Source organism: Oncorhynchus gorbuscha, linkage group LG16, assembly GCF_021184085.1.
Source record: "Oncorhynchus gorbuscha isolate QuinsamMale2020 ecotype Even-year linkage group LG16, OgorEven_v1.0, whole genome shotgun sequence".
NCBI lineage: Eukaryota > Metazoa > Chordata > Actinopteri > Salmoniformes > Salmonidae > Oncorhynchus > Oncorhynchus gorbuscha.
The window spans coordinates 11,609,180-11,625,801 of record NC_060188.1 but is presented as its reverse complement, the minus strand read 5'-3'; the positions used below and the strand labels follow the sequence as shown (position 1 = coordinate 11,625,801).

Below are 16,622 nucleotides of genomic sequence, written 5' to 3'. Positions count from 1 at the left end.
CCACTTGTTGTTGATCTACCTTTGTTTTTCTAATACTTGATTTGTGTTTTCTTCACCATAGGGGTTACTCTCCTCCTTATTTATTCGCTTGTAGTGCAAATGTTAGTTGAATACTGCTGGCTGGAGCATACTGCAAGTCCAGGCGGGACTGTTTCGGGAAGTAAAGCATTTGAGCAACTTAACTTTTTCTTTAAGGCCAAGACAAACGGAGCTGTCTACGGGGCTATTGGTCAGACTCAGTACTGTTGATGGAGGGCCTGGGAGAGTTAACGTCCTTTTTTTCTCTCTAATTGCTAGGTGTGGTAAAAGACAGATTCCTCTCTGGAATTTGCATAACAAGTCCTCATATTGCGCAACTTAAAACTATAAATTCACACACGCACGCAAAGGCATACACACATGCTGCTTCCTTCTACACACAATATTCTCTCTGTCTCTTTATTTCCAGTATTTTTCTCACTGTCTCTCTCCACTCTCCCTTCTCTGTCACTTCCTCTCTCTCGCTCTGATATAAATGCCAAACAGCTTCACAGGCACCAGACTAAAGCATGTTTTCATACATACAATACATTTAAATAAGGAAACAATCATGTGAAGCACATTCTGAAGTCATAATCATCAAAACCATTAGACTGAAACGCTTTAATGTTTAATGCCTCACATTTTACTAAGAAACACTGCTGGTCTCACTCTCACTGAGATGCCTTCTCTCTCTTTAACTGTCTCCCTCTCTCCCCCTCCCTCAGCCCCTGCTTTCATTCAGAAACAGATGCACTGAGAGCAGCCACCAGCACAGCTCTCTCTCTCACTCTCCGTCGATCGACTAATCCGCTCTGTACATTTCTCCCTCTCCCTCTTCCCTCTCTCTATCTGCTCTGTGTGTGCGTGCGTGTCTGTCTGTGTGTGCGTGCCCCCTCCCAGTGATATCCCCCACATAATCTCAAACCCTCTCAAGGGCACAACTTTGGTTTTAGAAGTGGGGGGACATAACTATTTTATTACATTTTTATCCAGTCGGATAAACACTCCAAACAGTCTACCCGACCGCTTGGATTGATCTGCATGGTCCTAAAGCACACCATTGCCTCATTTTGTACCACAATCCAATGATAAAACTGAGGACAACTAAAGTGCAATTTCAGAATCCCCCCACTCTTGGCATGTCTCCATCTGTTGGAGAATTGCCCAAAGCATTGTTAAACCACACATAAGCATATTTTCTTATCCTTACTAATTCATGCAAACCTTGGCTCTAAACCTCTGTTTTTATTTGAATATGGTCTTACACTATAATCACCAGGTCGGTGAATGTGAACTTGGAATGCCGCCCAAACCCCAAGTTTATCTGTATCTGTGTGCATCTTGTCAGTGAAATAAACAATTTACCAGCTTCACCTCTGATAAGGAGCCTGCTACTCTCAAAATGATCTGAGTGACTGAAATGGTGCTGCATGGTCAATCTGATGTCTGCATTGGCCGTGCAGCATTTAGGGTGATATGGCCTCTGCAGAAGTCAGGGTATTCATACTTCTTGAGCTTAGCGGAGCAGCGCAGAACTGTTGTGAAGGAAGTTGTCAAGGAACTGAGTTTGTGTTTATACAGGACCTCCTGACCTACAGTTGAAGTCGGAAGTTTACATGCACTCATGTTGGAGTCATTAAAACTTGTTTTCAACCAATCCACAAATTTCTTGTTAACAAACTATAGTTTTGTCAAGTTGGTTAGGACATCAACTTTGTGCATGACACACTTAATTTTTCCAACAATTGTTTACAGACAGATTATTTCACTTATAATTCACTGTGTCACAATTCCAGTGGGTCAGAAGTTTACATACACTAAGTTGACTGTACCTTTAAACAGCTTGGAAAATTGCTAACATGATGTCATGGCTTTGGAAGCTTCTGATAGGCTTATTGACATCATTTGAGTCAACTGGAGGTGTACCTGTGTATGTATGTCAAGGCCTACCTTCAAACTCAGTGCTTCTTTGCTTGACATCATGGGAAAATCAAGAGAAATCAGCCAAGACCTCAGAAAAACTATTGTAGATCTCCACAAGTCTGGTTCATCCTTGGGAGCAATTTCCAAACGCCTGAAGGTACCACGTTCATCTGTACAAACAATAGTAGGCAAGTATAAACACCACAGGACCACGCAGCCATCATACCGCTCAGGAATGAGATGCGTTCTGTCTCCTAGAGATGAACGTACTTTGGTGCGAAAGGTGCAAATCAATTCCAGAACAACATCAAAGGACCTTGTGAAGATGCTGGAGAAAACAGGTACAAATATATCTATATCCACAGTAAAACTAGTCCTATATCGACATAACCTGAAAGGCAGCTCAGCAAGGAAGAATACACTGCTCCAAAACCGCCATATAAAAGCCAGACTACGGTTTGCAACTGCACATGGGGACAAAGATCGTACTTTTTGGAGAAATGTCCTCTGGTCTGATGAAACAAAAATATAACTGTTTGGCCATAATAACCATTGTTATGTTTGGAGGAAAAAGGGGGAGGCTTGCAAGCCGAAGAACACCATCCCAACCGTGAAGCAAGGGGGTGGCAGCATCATGTTGTGGGGGTGCTTTGCTGCAGGAGGGACTGGTGCACTTCACAAAATAGATGGCATCACGAGGGAGGAAAATTATGTGGATATATTGAAGCAACATCTCAAGACATCAGTCATGAAGTTAAAGCTTGGACACAAATGGGTCTTCCAAATGGACAATGACCCCAAGCATAGTTCCAAAGTTGTGGCAAAATGGCTTAAGGACAGCAAAGTCAAGGTATTGGAGTGGCCATCATAAAGCCCTGACCTCAATCCTATAGAACATTTGTGGGCAGAACTGAAAAAGTGTGTGCGAGCAAGGAGGCCTACAAACCTGACTCAGTTACACCAGCTCTGTCAGGAGGAATGGGCCAAAATTCACCCAACTTATTATGGGAACCTTGTGGAAGACTACCCAAAACGTTTGAACCAAGTTAAACAATTTAAAGGCACTGCTATCAAATACTAATTGAATGTATGTAAACATCTGACCCACCTGGATTGTGATGAATGAAATAAAAGCTGAAATAAATAATTGTCTCTAGTATTATTCTGATATTTAAAGTTCTTAAAATAAAGTGTTGGCAGGATAGCCTAGTGGTTAGAGTGTTGGACTAGTAACCAGAAGGTTGTAAGTTCAAACCCCCGAGCTGACAAGGTACAAATCTGTCGTTCTGCCCCTGAACAGGCAGTTAACCCACTGTTCCTAGGCCGTCATTGAAAATAAGAATTTGTTCTTAACTGACTTGCCTGGTTAAATAAAGGTAAAATTAAAAGAATAAAAAATAACTGACCTAAGACAGGGAATTTTAAATGTCAGGAATTGTGAAAAACTGAGTTTATGTATGTGGCTAAGGTGTATGTAAACTTCCGACATCAACTGTACCTATCATGTCAATGAGAAGCTATACGGAGCCCTCCACATTGTCACAAAATTAGAGCCGCGCACAGCGACTTCCCTCCGTAGACTGTGCATTAGCATCACACCATCCATACAGAGCCTCCGACCACATTGTCGGATCAAGCATAAATTGGCGTTAAGTCTTTAACTCAAACGTGTAGAATAAGGCAATGCCCTCACACACACACACGCACACACACGCAAACACACACACATACACACACCAGGTCACATCCCCAGCCTTGTGATGCCTGCTTTGCACTCTCCCCGATTTCATAGTCAATTAGAGACTATTTCTGAATCTAATTCTACAAACATGCTCTATACTACCACAATGTTGTAAAGAAGCTGTCAAAACAGACTGCTCCTGAGTAATGTAGAGGGCTGTTCACATGGTGAGTGAATGAACAAGCCTTATTAGACCAGCAGGTCTTGAAATATCAGGAGGATTAGCCTATGACAGCCACTCACCAAATAATAGCAAATAGTTTGTAATCATCCCCATCACCATCACCATTATCATCACCCAACTATCGAAAATTCACACTCATGTCATAAATTCCTCAAAACTTTCTGAACTTCAGTTAAGTCACTACCTCCACTTCAACAGAAGCATACTTCCATAAAAAGAGAAAATATGGGTATTTTAGGATTTCATAACAGGTTCATGCATAAAAACTGTTATTAGATCACTATGGACTGAAATGTTAAGGATTTGATCAGTCATCAGTAAATGTCACCGATCTGTTTCATATATGCATAGTCAGTGTTGGGGAAGCTACTATAAGCTAAATATAAGCTAAATATAAGCTAAATATATTTTACCAAGTTACCAATTAATTCACACTGGAAGAAGTTAAACTGAGCGAAGTAGGCAATCATTTTCTTTTTTTCAGCATTAGACCTGCCTAATTCTCACTCATTCGTTTTTTTAGTTTCTTAAGGTTAAATTACACATTCTATTAACATATGACCTCAATTGCAATTTGTTATCTATGGCATTTCAGGTGCACATATAAACGTTTTTTAAGAACTAGTTTGGATATGGTGAACTACTTTTTCAAAGTAACTTTAGTTCAGTAAACTATATTTGTCTTATGGGTAGCTTTAATGTAGCTTAACTTCTTCCAGTGTGAAGTAATTGGCAGCTTGGTAAACTATATTTTCTGAGTAGCTTCCCCAACACTGAGTATGCATATTTACCGATGACTGAGCAAGCCTTTCATTTCAGTCCGATGTGATCTTACCACAGTTTTGAATGGATGGACCTGCTATGAAAACCTACATTGTAATAGGAACCTTGGGCTATGGCACCTGCCTATGAAAACCATTCAGGATGGTTGTTCTATAAAGGATTCAGATGAAGAGCATGGGGAACTATAACTGTTATTATAAAACACACATTCGGGTTTATTATGCTTAGTTCTGAGATGTGGGGGGGAATAAACACCTCCCCTCCAGCAGCTCCTCAGATTAGTATCGTGACTAATTTGCCAGCATTAGATGGAGAAATACGAGGAACAGTGCAGGGATCCCCAGTCCAATACAACTACAGTGTTATAACGCAAAGTAATAAAATGCAAACAATGAACACGTTTCTCCCATGCTACCTATTCAATCAAATGAAATATATCTTTATGAAGAGTTATAAATCATGCCACTACTCACCACTCCAAACAACATCACCAATGATAAGGTACCCGCCATGCTTCGGTTTCCTATAGTGTCATAAACAAATAGACTATACTAAATGGATACTGCAAAGGAACATACAGGACGAATTGTTCATTTTAATTCCAGTGGCAATTCTTTATCAATGAGTCCGCAGTGAATTCCCCATGCTCTTCGCTGCGGTATAGTGTTCGAGACCTTTTGAGAGTGAGATGCGTCGCATTGGCAGGTCACTGGTGCGTGCGTGAAGCGTCCCGGCGCAGACTGACTGTACTGAGCGCTATCCAGCAGTGCACTGCGGAGGCAAGAGTCGTGCACGAACTGAAGAGAGGCACGTCCACTCCTTCCCGATTTACCCTGTGACTTCTGCAGTCGTCGACTTGCACGATCTACACCTGGTATCATCAACTAGATTCAGACGTGCGTCAATTTTTTTCTTGAGTGGATGGTTGGGTGGCAAGCACATAGTTACAAATCATTTGTAGACTTCAAATTGACCGCATTAAGCCCAAACATATATAATATTTGACTAACACATAATACTTCCAAACCTTGCTTGCATTTGTATATGGTAATGCGTGTCTATATTATGCATGGAAATACTTGGGAACAGATATTCCAAATTAAAACTTGGAGCTGATTTACATTGTTTTATGTCCAACAATGAAAATGCAACCAAACAAAAACACACAAAAACACCTGCAGTACAAATTCGTCACTCTGGCTGCCAGTTGGGGGACCCTGATCTACACAGACAAGAGACAAGGATCAACGAGAGCCACTTTTCAGACACGTCATCTATATCTCGCTCTCTCTTTCTCTCTATCGCTCTCGCTCTCTCTCTTTCTCTCCCTCCCCCTCTCTCTCTCTTTCTCTCTATCGCTCTCTCTAGCTCTCTCTCCAAAGCGTTGCATTGCATGTTGTTTGCCAAAGAAAGCATCCCCGGAAATCTACTTGAAATCTACTGCTTTTTAGCTGCTTTTTTCACATGCATTTTCAATGACCTTTTCTCATTTATGTGGTCTGTATTATTGTGTCAACTGGTTGAATTTCATGAGCTGGTGCACACCCCAAAAGTTGGTAGAGGTGCTGACCAATGGCGAGCAAACTATGTAAAAGAGAGAGAGTTGTATACTCTATATACAAGCTCCCAGTAATGTACTGGGTAAACCACCAACGTTTTGGCATCACTGTGCCTTCTTCAGGGACTGGTGTCAAGCACATCATCATTCTCAGCACAGCTTGATTCTTGTGCTTTCTACATGGTCACGTAGTAGGCTACGGTACGTAGGCCTATAGCCTACAATATTTACCAGCCGCACCCAAAAAAAAAAATATATATATATAGTATTGGTAGCGAACAAAAGAAGTAGAAAGCAAATCCAAGCGTGAAAAAGGCAAACACGCATCGCGCCAATAGGGTTAACCCACTTGGTGGAAATTGTAAAGTGTAAAGTGGAAATTGTAAAATTCTGCCCCTTTCGAACCAGTGGGCACGTCGACTTTCTTTCAAACCCCTTCACAAGTATCTCTGTGCCTTTCGACGACCCAACGGCCGCCATCCGCCTTGACACCAACAGAGGGAATGGCAAGAGGGAATGGCAAGCGAATCCTGGTCTCCGGCGTGAAAGGCAGACACCCTATGCATCGCGATAATAGGGATAACCCACTTGGTGGGAATTGTAACATGGCTCAAAGACCTCGGCTTTTTACCAGCCACACCACAGTCTCTTACACAATATAATGATACACCACAGCCTCTTACACAATATAATGATACACCACAGTCTCTTACACAATATAATGATACACCACAGTCTCTTACACAATATAATGATACACCACAGTCTCGTACACAATATAATGATACACCACAGTCTCTTACACAATATAATGATACACCACAGTCTCTTACACAATATAATGATACACCACACTCTCTTACACAATATAATGATACACCACAGTCTCTTACACAATATAATGATACACCACAGTCTCTTACACAATATAATGATACACCACAGTCTCTTACACAATATAATGATACACCACAGTCTCTTACACAATATAATGATACACCACAGTCTCTTACACAATATAATGATACACCACAAGAGGGAGACTACTTCCCTTGCATAGTTGCTCATCCCTGAAGTAACACTACTGTGAGTAATCAGGCTATCAAGGTAAGACAGTTCAATGAGGGATGTGCACTTTCAAGAAAGAAACAACTGAATTAATATTGACTCATGTTTTACAATCCATTTTATAACAATTTCTTGTCATGTAATTTCATACCAAGGCTTACAACCGTTAACCTACCACTTGTGCTTATGGTACCATGACACAACGCCATATGGTAAGTGAATAGAGTGAGAAAGAGTGTGAATTTACAATTGAGCCATTATGCTCATACACATACCTCTGGGATATGCTCTGTATTGAACCTGTCCATCAAAGCAGATCACATGGTCCATTATGTGGAGTTTTTGGACAGGCTCCACAGTCCTTGATGATACACTAAATTTAGGAAGGCCAATAAAAGACCACTAATGCACGTCTGAGTTCTATAATTGTGTTTACTGCTCATTGAGGTATTCACACTTAAAGGCAAACCAGTGTTGATGGTTATTGAGCTCAGACAATTTGGCCAACAGAAGCCACCAATCAGGTTGCAGCACACTGAACCTGCTACCGTCACGTCCCACCTCAACTATAACCTTATTGTCCCCCTGACCCTGTCTGTCTCTACCCCTCCTGTACCTATCAGCTGAGGGGGTCTGCTCTACTCTATGGGCTGAAGCCCTCTTGCATTGGCAGGCTGGTTGGGTTTCACTGTTGAGATCTGAATACTCTCCTTTATTGATCTCTGGACACATCAATGATCCCACATCCTCCATCCTCCCAGAAGACCAGCCCCCACTCCTCCCACCCCCATGTCCCCCATCCAGAGGACACGGACCAACCAGTCGCTTTCATCTAAAACATTGCATCGGAAATACACAAGTAAGAAAGTCTTCTACTGTGTCACTGACCTTTCCAGATGGTGTCACTCGAGTTGTTTTTGTTTGTATGCATGTAGCCACAATATGACTCTTCAGACTATATTATTATCCATTATGGTAGGTGGTAGGCCTACTACAGTTTGTTGTCATACACTTGGTTGGTTTGCTAAGATGATTGTCATGGCAACTTGCTAATGGATTAACAGCCCATTGAAAGAGGTGATGATGAATATGATGATGATTACATGGTTTTGGAGGTGAATAGAACATCTTGCTGAAATGTATCTATCCATAGATAGCAAATAGCCAGTGAATGAGAGCTCTTTAAGTAGTGTTATGTATATGCTGCTGGTGTGCTGACAAGGCCGTCTATGAGTCATACATTATTCTCTCCCCACATATCATGTTCCTGTCCTTGTGATTAGTCAGCATACTGTAAGCCAATGTCATTCCACTCGGCAAGGTCACTCATAAAATATAGTCTTGATAAAGATTTGATGAGGCTGAACGTTTTAAATGTTTGAATTGGTAAAGTAGCTGAATGTCCTATTCATTAGAATAAGTAATGAAACATGATAAGTTTCTTAAAGTACATTACTCATGACTTTGCCTCATACAGTCTGTTACAGTTTGGTATGGTAACATGGACAGTCTCACTAAGAAGAGACTAGAAAGGGTTGTGCTGAAAGATTACTGGCTGGCCTGGGACCTTCCCTCTTGAGCTTTCTGTACACCAAGCACACCTCCAAATGTGCAGAAAAAATCATCAAGACCCCTCCCATCAATCCAGTTACTTCTTTCAGTGTTTTTCCAGCAGCAGTCAGAACATTGAACTCCCTTCGATAATATAGAGCTACACTAGATGGCCAAATGTGGACAACCCTTCAAGTTAGTGGATTCACCTATTTCAGCCACACCCGTTGCTGACAGATGTATAAAATCGAGCACACAGCCATGCAATCTCCTTAAAAAGACAGTGGCAGTAGGGTGGCCCGGTACTGAAGAGCTCAGTGACTTTCAACGTGGCACCGTCATAGGTTGGGACCTTTCCAACATGTCAGTTTGTCAAATGTCTGCCCTGCTAGAGCTGCCCCAGTCAACTGTAAGTGTTGTTATTGTGAAGTGGAAACATCTAGGACCAACAATGTCTCAGCCGTGAAGTGGTAGTCCACACAAGCTCACAGAACAGGACCCCCTGTCAGGACACGGTTACAAACCCGGGTCTCCGGAGTGAGAAACAGTCACTTAACCAACTGAGCCACGAATAGTCGGCAGAACCCAGAAGATGAGGCAGACACAGCAGTACTTGAGACGGTGTATTTAATGAAGTAAAAAGTGAAGTCCTTCAGGAAAACATGTAACTCCACAACCTCAAAAGGAATTCCACAAGAACAAAGGTAATCCTCCAAGACAAAAAGGTAAATCCACAAGGTGGTAGGTATAGCATAAAAAGCCTCAAAAGATACTCAAAAATAAATAAACAAGAACAAAAAACAGAATTCGACAAGAGAGTCCACCGGGATCAACAAGAGTTCACAGAATACTAGGGCTGGGTGCTAACATACAAACACAGAGCAAATAACTGAGAAAAACTAAGGGTTTAAATACAATCAGGGGAAATGAGGCACAGGTGCAAATAATAATGGGGATCAAGGTAAAACAAAAGGTCAAAAAGCACAATGGGGGCATCTAGTGACCAAAAACCGGAACAACCCTGGCCAAATCCTGACACCCCCGAATGCTGAAGCGCGTAACTCCTAAAAAGTGTCTGTCCTCAGTTGAAACACTCACTACGACATTCCAAACTGCCACTGGCAGCAACATCAGCACAATAACTGTTCGTCAGGAGCTTCATGAAGTGGGTTTCCATGTCCGAGCAGCCCCAAACAAGTGTAAGATCACCATGCGCTATGCCAAGCGTTGGCTGGAGTGGTGTAAAGCTTGCCGCCATTGGACTCTGAAGCCGTGGAAACGTGCTCTGTGGAGTGATAAATCCCGCTTCACATCTGGCAGTCCGACAGATGAATCTGGCATTGGCGGATACTAGGAGAACGCTACCTGCCCCAATGCGTAGTGCCAACTGTAAAATGCGGTGGAGGAGGCATAATGGTCTGGGACTGTTTATCATGGTTCGGGCTAGGCCCCTTAATGCTATAGAATACGATGGTATTCTAGACAATTCTGTGCTTCCAACTTTGTGGCAACAGTTTGGGGAAGGCCCTATCCTGTTCCAGCCTGACAATGCGGTGTTCCTCAAGGCTCCGTTTTAGGACCACTATTGTTTTCACTATATAGTTTACCTCTTAGGGATGTCATTCGAAAACATAATGTTAACTTTCAAAGCTATGCGGATGACACACAGCTGTACATTTCAATGAAACATGGTGAAGCCCCAAAATTGCCCTCGCTAGAAGCATGTGTTTCAGACATAAGGAAGTGGATGGCTGCAAACTTTCTACTTTTAAACTTGGACAAAACAGAGATGCTTGTTCTAGGTCCCAAGAAACAAAGAGATCTTCTGTTGAATCGGACAATTAATATTGATGGTTGTACAGTCGTCTCAAATAAAACTGTGAAGGACCTCGGCGTTACTCTGGACCCTGATCTCTCTTTTGACGAACATATCAAGACTGTTTCAAGGACAGATTTTCCCATCTACGTAACATTGCAACAATCAGAAACTTTCTGGCCAAAAATGATGCAGAAAAATTAATCCATGCTTTTGTTACTTCTAGGTTAGACTACTCCAATGCTCTACTTTCCAGATACCCGGATAAAGCACTAAATAAACTTCAGTTAGTGCTAAATACGACTGCTAGAATCCTGACTAGAACCAAACAATTTGATCATATTACTCCAGTGCGAGCCTCCCTACACTGGCTTCCTGTTAAGGCAAGGGCTGATTTCAAGGTTTTACTACTAACCTACAAAGCATTACATGGGCTTGCTCCTACCTATCTTTCTGATTTGGTCCTGCCGTACATACCTACACGTATGCTACGGTCACAAGACGCAGGCCTCCTAATTGTCCCTAGAATTTCTAAGCATCTCTTGAGCAACGAACTGCCCTTGCTGTCTGTCTGGCCGGATCCCCTCTCTCCACTGGGAATCTCTTCCTCTAACCCTATTACAGGGGCTGAGTCACTGGCTTACTGGTGCTCTTTCATGTCGTCCCTAGGAGGGGTGCGTCACTTGAGTGGGTTGAGTCACTGACGTGATCTTCCTGTCTGGGTTGGCGCCCCCCCTTGAGTTGTGCCGTGGCGGAGATCTTTGTGGGCTATACTCGGCCTTGTCTCAGGATGGTAAGTTGGTGGTTGAAGATATCCCTCTAGTGGTGTGGGGGCTGTGCTTTGGCAAAGTGGGTGGGGTTATATCCTTCCTGTTTGACCCTGTCCGGGGGTATCATCGGATGAGGCCACAGTGTCTCCTGACCCCTCCTGTCTCAGCCTCCAGTATTTATGCTGCAGTAGTTTATGTGTCACGGGGCTAGTGTCAGTTTGTTATATCTGGAGTACTTCTCCTGTCTTATCCGGTGTCCTGTGTGAATTTAAGTATGCTCTCTCTAATTATCTCTTTCTCTCGGAGGACCTGAGCCCTAGAACCATGCCTCAGGACTACCTGACATGATGACTCCTTGCTCTCCCCAGTCCACCTAGCCGTGCTGCTGCTCCAGTTTCAACTGTTCTGCATGCGGCTATGGAATCCTGACCTGTTCACCGGATGTGCTACCTGGCCCAGACCTGCTGTTTTCAACTCTCTTGAGACAGCAGGAGCGGTAGAGATACTCATAATGATCGGCTCTGAAAAGCCATCTGACATTTACTCCTGAGGTGCTGACTTGCTGCACCATCGACAACTACTGTGATTATTATTATTTGACCATGCTGGTCATTTATGAACATTTGAACATCTTGGCCATGTTCTGTTATAATCTCCACCCGGCACAGCCAGAAGAGGACTGGCCACCCCTCATAACCTGGTTCCTCTCTAGGTTTATTCCTAGGTTTTGGCCTTTCTACAGAGTTTATCCTAGCCACCGTGCTTCTACACCTGCATTGCTTGCTGTTTGGGGTTTTAGGCTGGCTTTCTGTACAGCACTTTGAGATATCAGCTTATGTACGAAGGGCTATATAAATAAATTTGATTTAATTTGAATGCCCCTGTGCAGAAATGGCTTGAAGAGATCAGTGTGAAAGATCTTGACTGGCCTACGCAGAGCCCTGACCTCAACCCCATCTAACAACTTTGGGATGAATTGGAACGCCGACTGTGAGCCAGACCTAATCACCCAACATCAGTGACCGACCACACTAATGGTCTTGTGGCTGAATGGAAGCAAGTCCCCATGGCAAAGTTCCAACATCTAGTGGATTTAGAACCTATCAGCACAGTGCACTGGAGTTAGAGCCTATCAGCACAGTGTACTGGACTTAGAGCCTATCAGCACAGTGTACTAGAGTTAGAGTCTATCAGCACAGTGTACTGGAGTTAGAGCCTATCAGCACGGTGCACTGGAGTTAGAGCCTATCAGCACAGTGTACTGGAGTTAGGGCCTATCAGCACAGTGTACTAGAGTTAGAGTCTATCAGCACGGTGCACTGGAATTAGAGTCTATCAGTACAGTGTACTGGAGTTAGGGCTTATCAGCACAGTGTGTACTGGAGTTAGAGACTATTAGCACAGTGTACTGGAGTTAGAGCCTATAAGCACAGTGTACTGGAGTTAGAGCCTATCAGCACAGTGTACTAGAGTTAGAGTCTATCAGTACAGTGTACTGGAGTTAGGGCTTATCAGCACAGTGTGTACTGGAGTTAGGGCCTATCAGCACAGTGTGTACTGGAGTTAGGGCCTATCAGCACAGTGTACTGGAGTTAGGGCCTATCAGCACAGTATTTAGTATTTTTTATATTTTATTAGATTCCCCATTAGCTGTTGAGAAAGCAGCCGCTACTCTTCCTGGGGTCCACACAAAACATGAAACATGACATAATACAGAACATTAACAGACAAATGATGATCCCATCAGGACCATTATATAAATGCCCCATCTCTTTGGGATGAATTGGAACGCCGACTGTGAGCTCCACCTCAATCATAATGAGATGCTAAGTGCATTAGTTATGTGTTAATTAGCCCTCTCGTTAATGGACTGACTAATGATATCCATTCTGTTTTGGGGCCTGCGGTCAACAAGTCCAAAATCACAGATGACTGTAATCTCTCCCTGTTTCTTTTAGGGAACAATCTTTTGTTCTAGTTATGTGTGCGCATGCATAACTCTCCCCTGTGAGTGTTTTTGCTAGATTGAGTCACGTTTACTATGCTTTGTACTATGCTGAATTCCTCTAACTGACATGGACAGTGAATTCAAATGACAGCTCTGTATAAATCAAAGGGAAAAAGCTAAACTCATACAGCATGTTATACAGCACCCCTCGTCATGCATTGTGTGGCTATACTGTATCTTCAAAGTGTAAACTCATACCTCATGTCTCGAGTCACAGTCCTCCTCTGACATCTGTGAGGCCAGTGGGAGGTGGGCTGGCGCTGGTAGGAGGCACTAACCATGACCAGACATTGACCCAATCTACCCCTTGACTCTGTGGCTCAGAAGAAGCCAAACAGAATCAGCGGTCAGGGTTGTGGCAAGGTGCACTGAGGCTGGGGAGACCAGGTTGTAAAGCACCTGACCCGTTAGAGGGGATGATCCTGAGGATATCACAGGGAAGTAGCCATGGCTCCCTGTGTTTGTACAGGTGATAGAGACAGACCTGTCTATTACAGTATGGTCTATCTGGCCATGAGAGCATTGAGGAGTGAGAGGGTGTCAGACAAATACAGACATGGTGGTCCTCTATTGGCCCTGAGGATGTGGTCTGAGAATTCAGCAAACAGGATGGAAGTCCAGTGTGCCCCTGACATCCCCCAGATGTGAGAAGGATGTTGTCTGTAAGCAGGCAGGTCAGCTAATAAACACAGCATCCCATTTCCACTGGTGGGATACATGCTAGGTTGTTCATGTTGTGTGTGTAGACTAGAATGGAAAACTCCCCACTGGGAACATGCTGGTTGAATCAACGTTGTTTCCATGTCATTAAAATAGAATTACTTTGAACCAATGTGGAATAGATGTTGATTTGACGTCTGTGCCCAGTGGGTCCTGCCTCCCTTCTCCTACTGATTGTGCAGAGTGTCGTAGAGCACATGGGGGCACATGGAACCCAACCTGGTGGATGGATGCATAGCAGTATTTTGCAACTGGACACTCACCACCACATACTGGCCACAGAAAAGAGAGGAGTGATTCTCTTTAGTCTCCCTCCTGCTCTCCCCTCCCATTCTAATCAGTCTGGTTGAGCTACTAGCTCTAATCAGCTAAATGGATGGTCTGCTCTGGGTGAATATTGATGATGTTGGGAGGTGGGGACCTCCCTGGGGTCTTCTCGGGGGGAGGGAGATTATTATTGCATATTGTTGTGGCAGAATTAGAATTTTCCGCAACAATCCTGTTATTATTGTATTGTGTAAAATGGTGTGTATAACATTTGAAGAACATATCAGTAATGTATTTTATCAGTAGCAGTAGTTTGCTATTTATTTCTCTCAATACATACAATATGTATTGAGGGGAGGGGGGGGGTGTTAAGGCATTGCAGCTATTTTGTTCTGGACACACACAGCTAGTCATGTATTCAGCATATCAAACAGTGGAATGAGTCTTAGTGTATGTGAGAGTGCATGGGAACTAAGCCAGGAGACCATCATTTAAACCTCTCATCCTCTGTATGAGTGTCCTGGGATCCTTAACAACCACTGAGACCAAGACCTCCACTGGATGTCTTCATCTTATCTGTTAAATGGACAGCACCAGGGAGGAGAGAGGAGGGGAGGGGAGGAGAGGGGAGGAGAGGAGAGGTGAGGAGAGGAGAGGAGAGGAGAGGAGAGGAGAGGAGAGGAGAGGAGAGGAGAGGAGAGGAGAGGAGAGGAGAGGAGAGGAGAGGAGAGGAGAGGAGAGGAGAGGAGAGGAGAGGAGAGGAACTGAAAGAAAAAGCAAACGAGGGAAGGAGGAAAGGAGAAGTGTTAACACAGACGATCTTAGTGATGAGTATTGACAGCCAGGCACAGAGAGGGTCTAATCTGATTGGTTGGTGGCCTGGTATTGAATAGCCATCAGTGATAACCTGATCTCCTCTCTCTTCCTCCCTGCTTCCTTCCCTTCCACAATGTGATCTGAGCTCAGGCTCTCATTGAACTCTGCAGGCACTGGACTTCCTCAGCTCCATTCTATTGAATAATATTTACTAATGAATTATGACATTTAATAGGATAATCAAAGTCTGTGCCTGATCCAATGAAATAAACCATATAAATAAATAATACACCAATTGTGAAATGGCAATCCAAAACATCCAAACACAAATGTAGGCCTACATTATGTTGGTGTGTGTGCTTCAATATGTATTTAGTTTGTTTGTGTGTAATTTTACTTGCCACCCAGGGCGGATGTGGAAAGATAATGTGTGTTTGTGTCTGTCTGTGTTGTGCATATGCTTATTTGCACGGGTCAGTCTGACCATATTGTTTGCCTCATTGGCAGTGATCAAAGCCTTTAACCTTGTGTGGCTGGGACAGGTTCAGTCAAGCAGCACATATGGCTTCAATCTAATGTCCTGGAAATCCCCAACAAGCAAACAAGGAGATAATAAATGTTCTGTGTGTGTGTGTGTGCGTTTGCATTGGTGTGTGTGTGTTTGTGTGCGTGTGCGTGTGCATGTGTTTGCGTGTGTTTGTACAGTACGTGCCATTCAAGTGTGTATACAGGATGTTTTTGTGGCAGTGTGTGGCATGCTTATGTCTCTATGTTTTTGCAAATGGATGCTAGAATTTGCACTTGAACACTTTCCCCTTTCTCCTCCTCCTTTTCTCCTCCTCTCTCTAACTTGCTGTATTTTCATCAACTCTCACTCCAGTCAGCAGCCCAATAAACCTCATCATAGACAACCTTAAATGCTGAATCCATACAGGCTATATATTTTTATTTCACCTTTGAACAAGTTCTCATTTACAACTGCGACCTGGCCGAGATAAAGCAAAGCAGTGTAAACATATACTGCTCTTTGTGTCCCTTATCATTCCAGCCATTAAGCAATAGCCTTGCTGTTATATCATCACAGTGTCCACTCTATACAAACCCCATCCGTATCAGAATTGTTTACAGGTGAAAAAGACCGTCCAACAACAATCACAGAAATATCCAGACATGCCATTTCATAACAGGAAGGAATATATATTAAGTTAGGTTATTTGTAAGAGCACTCTATCTGTGGCCAGAGCTCTTGAGGCAACAGGGAAAGTTTTTCCAATCCACTGCATCTTCATCCAGCAACACATGATGAGAAGTAGAGTTTATTCAAATGTCTGAAGGTTCAATAGAGGTCAGGGTCAGAAAGAGGTAAACCCAGTCCTCGTCGGCTAGGAGAGGGTCT

The 16,622-nt window shown here is 43.2% G+C and overlaps 1 protein-coding gene across 1 annotated transcript in view; it reads right to left on the bottom strand.

Moving 5' to 3' along the window:
* LOC124000453 (tumor necrosis factor receptor superfamily member 16-like) overlaps positions 1-5,489 on the bottom strand; it is a 63,370-nt gene extending 57,881 nt beyond the window's left edge. Inside the window, exon 1 of the mRNA XM_046306811.1 lies at positions 5,126-5,489. Within this exon, the coding sequence (XP_046162767.1) occupies positions 5,126-5,164 (39 nt within the window). The 5' untranslated portion in view covers positions 5,165-5,489. The remainder of the gene's footprint in view (positions 1-5,125) is intronic.
* Between the last annotated feature and the right edge of the window lie 11,133 nt (positions 5,490-16,622).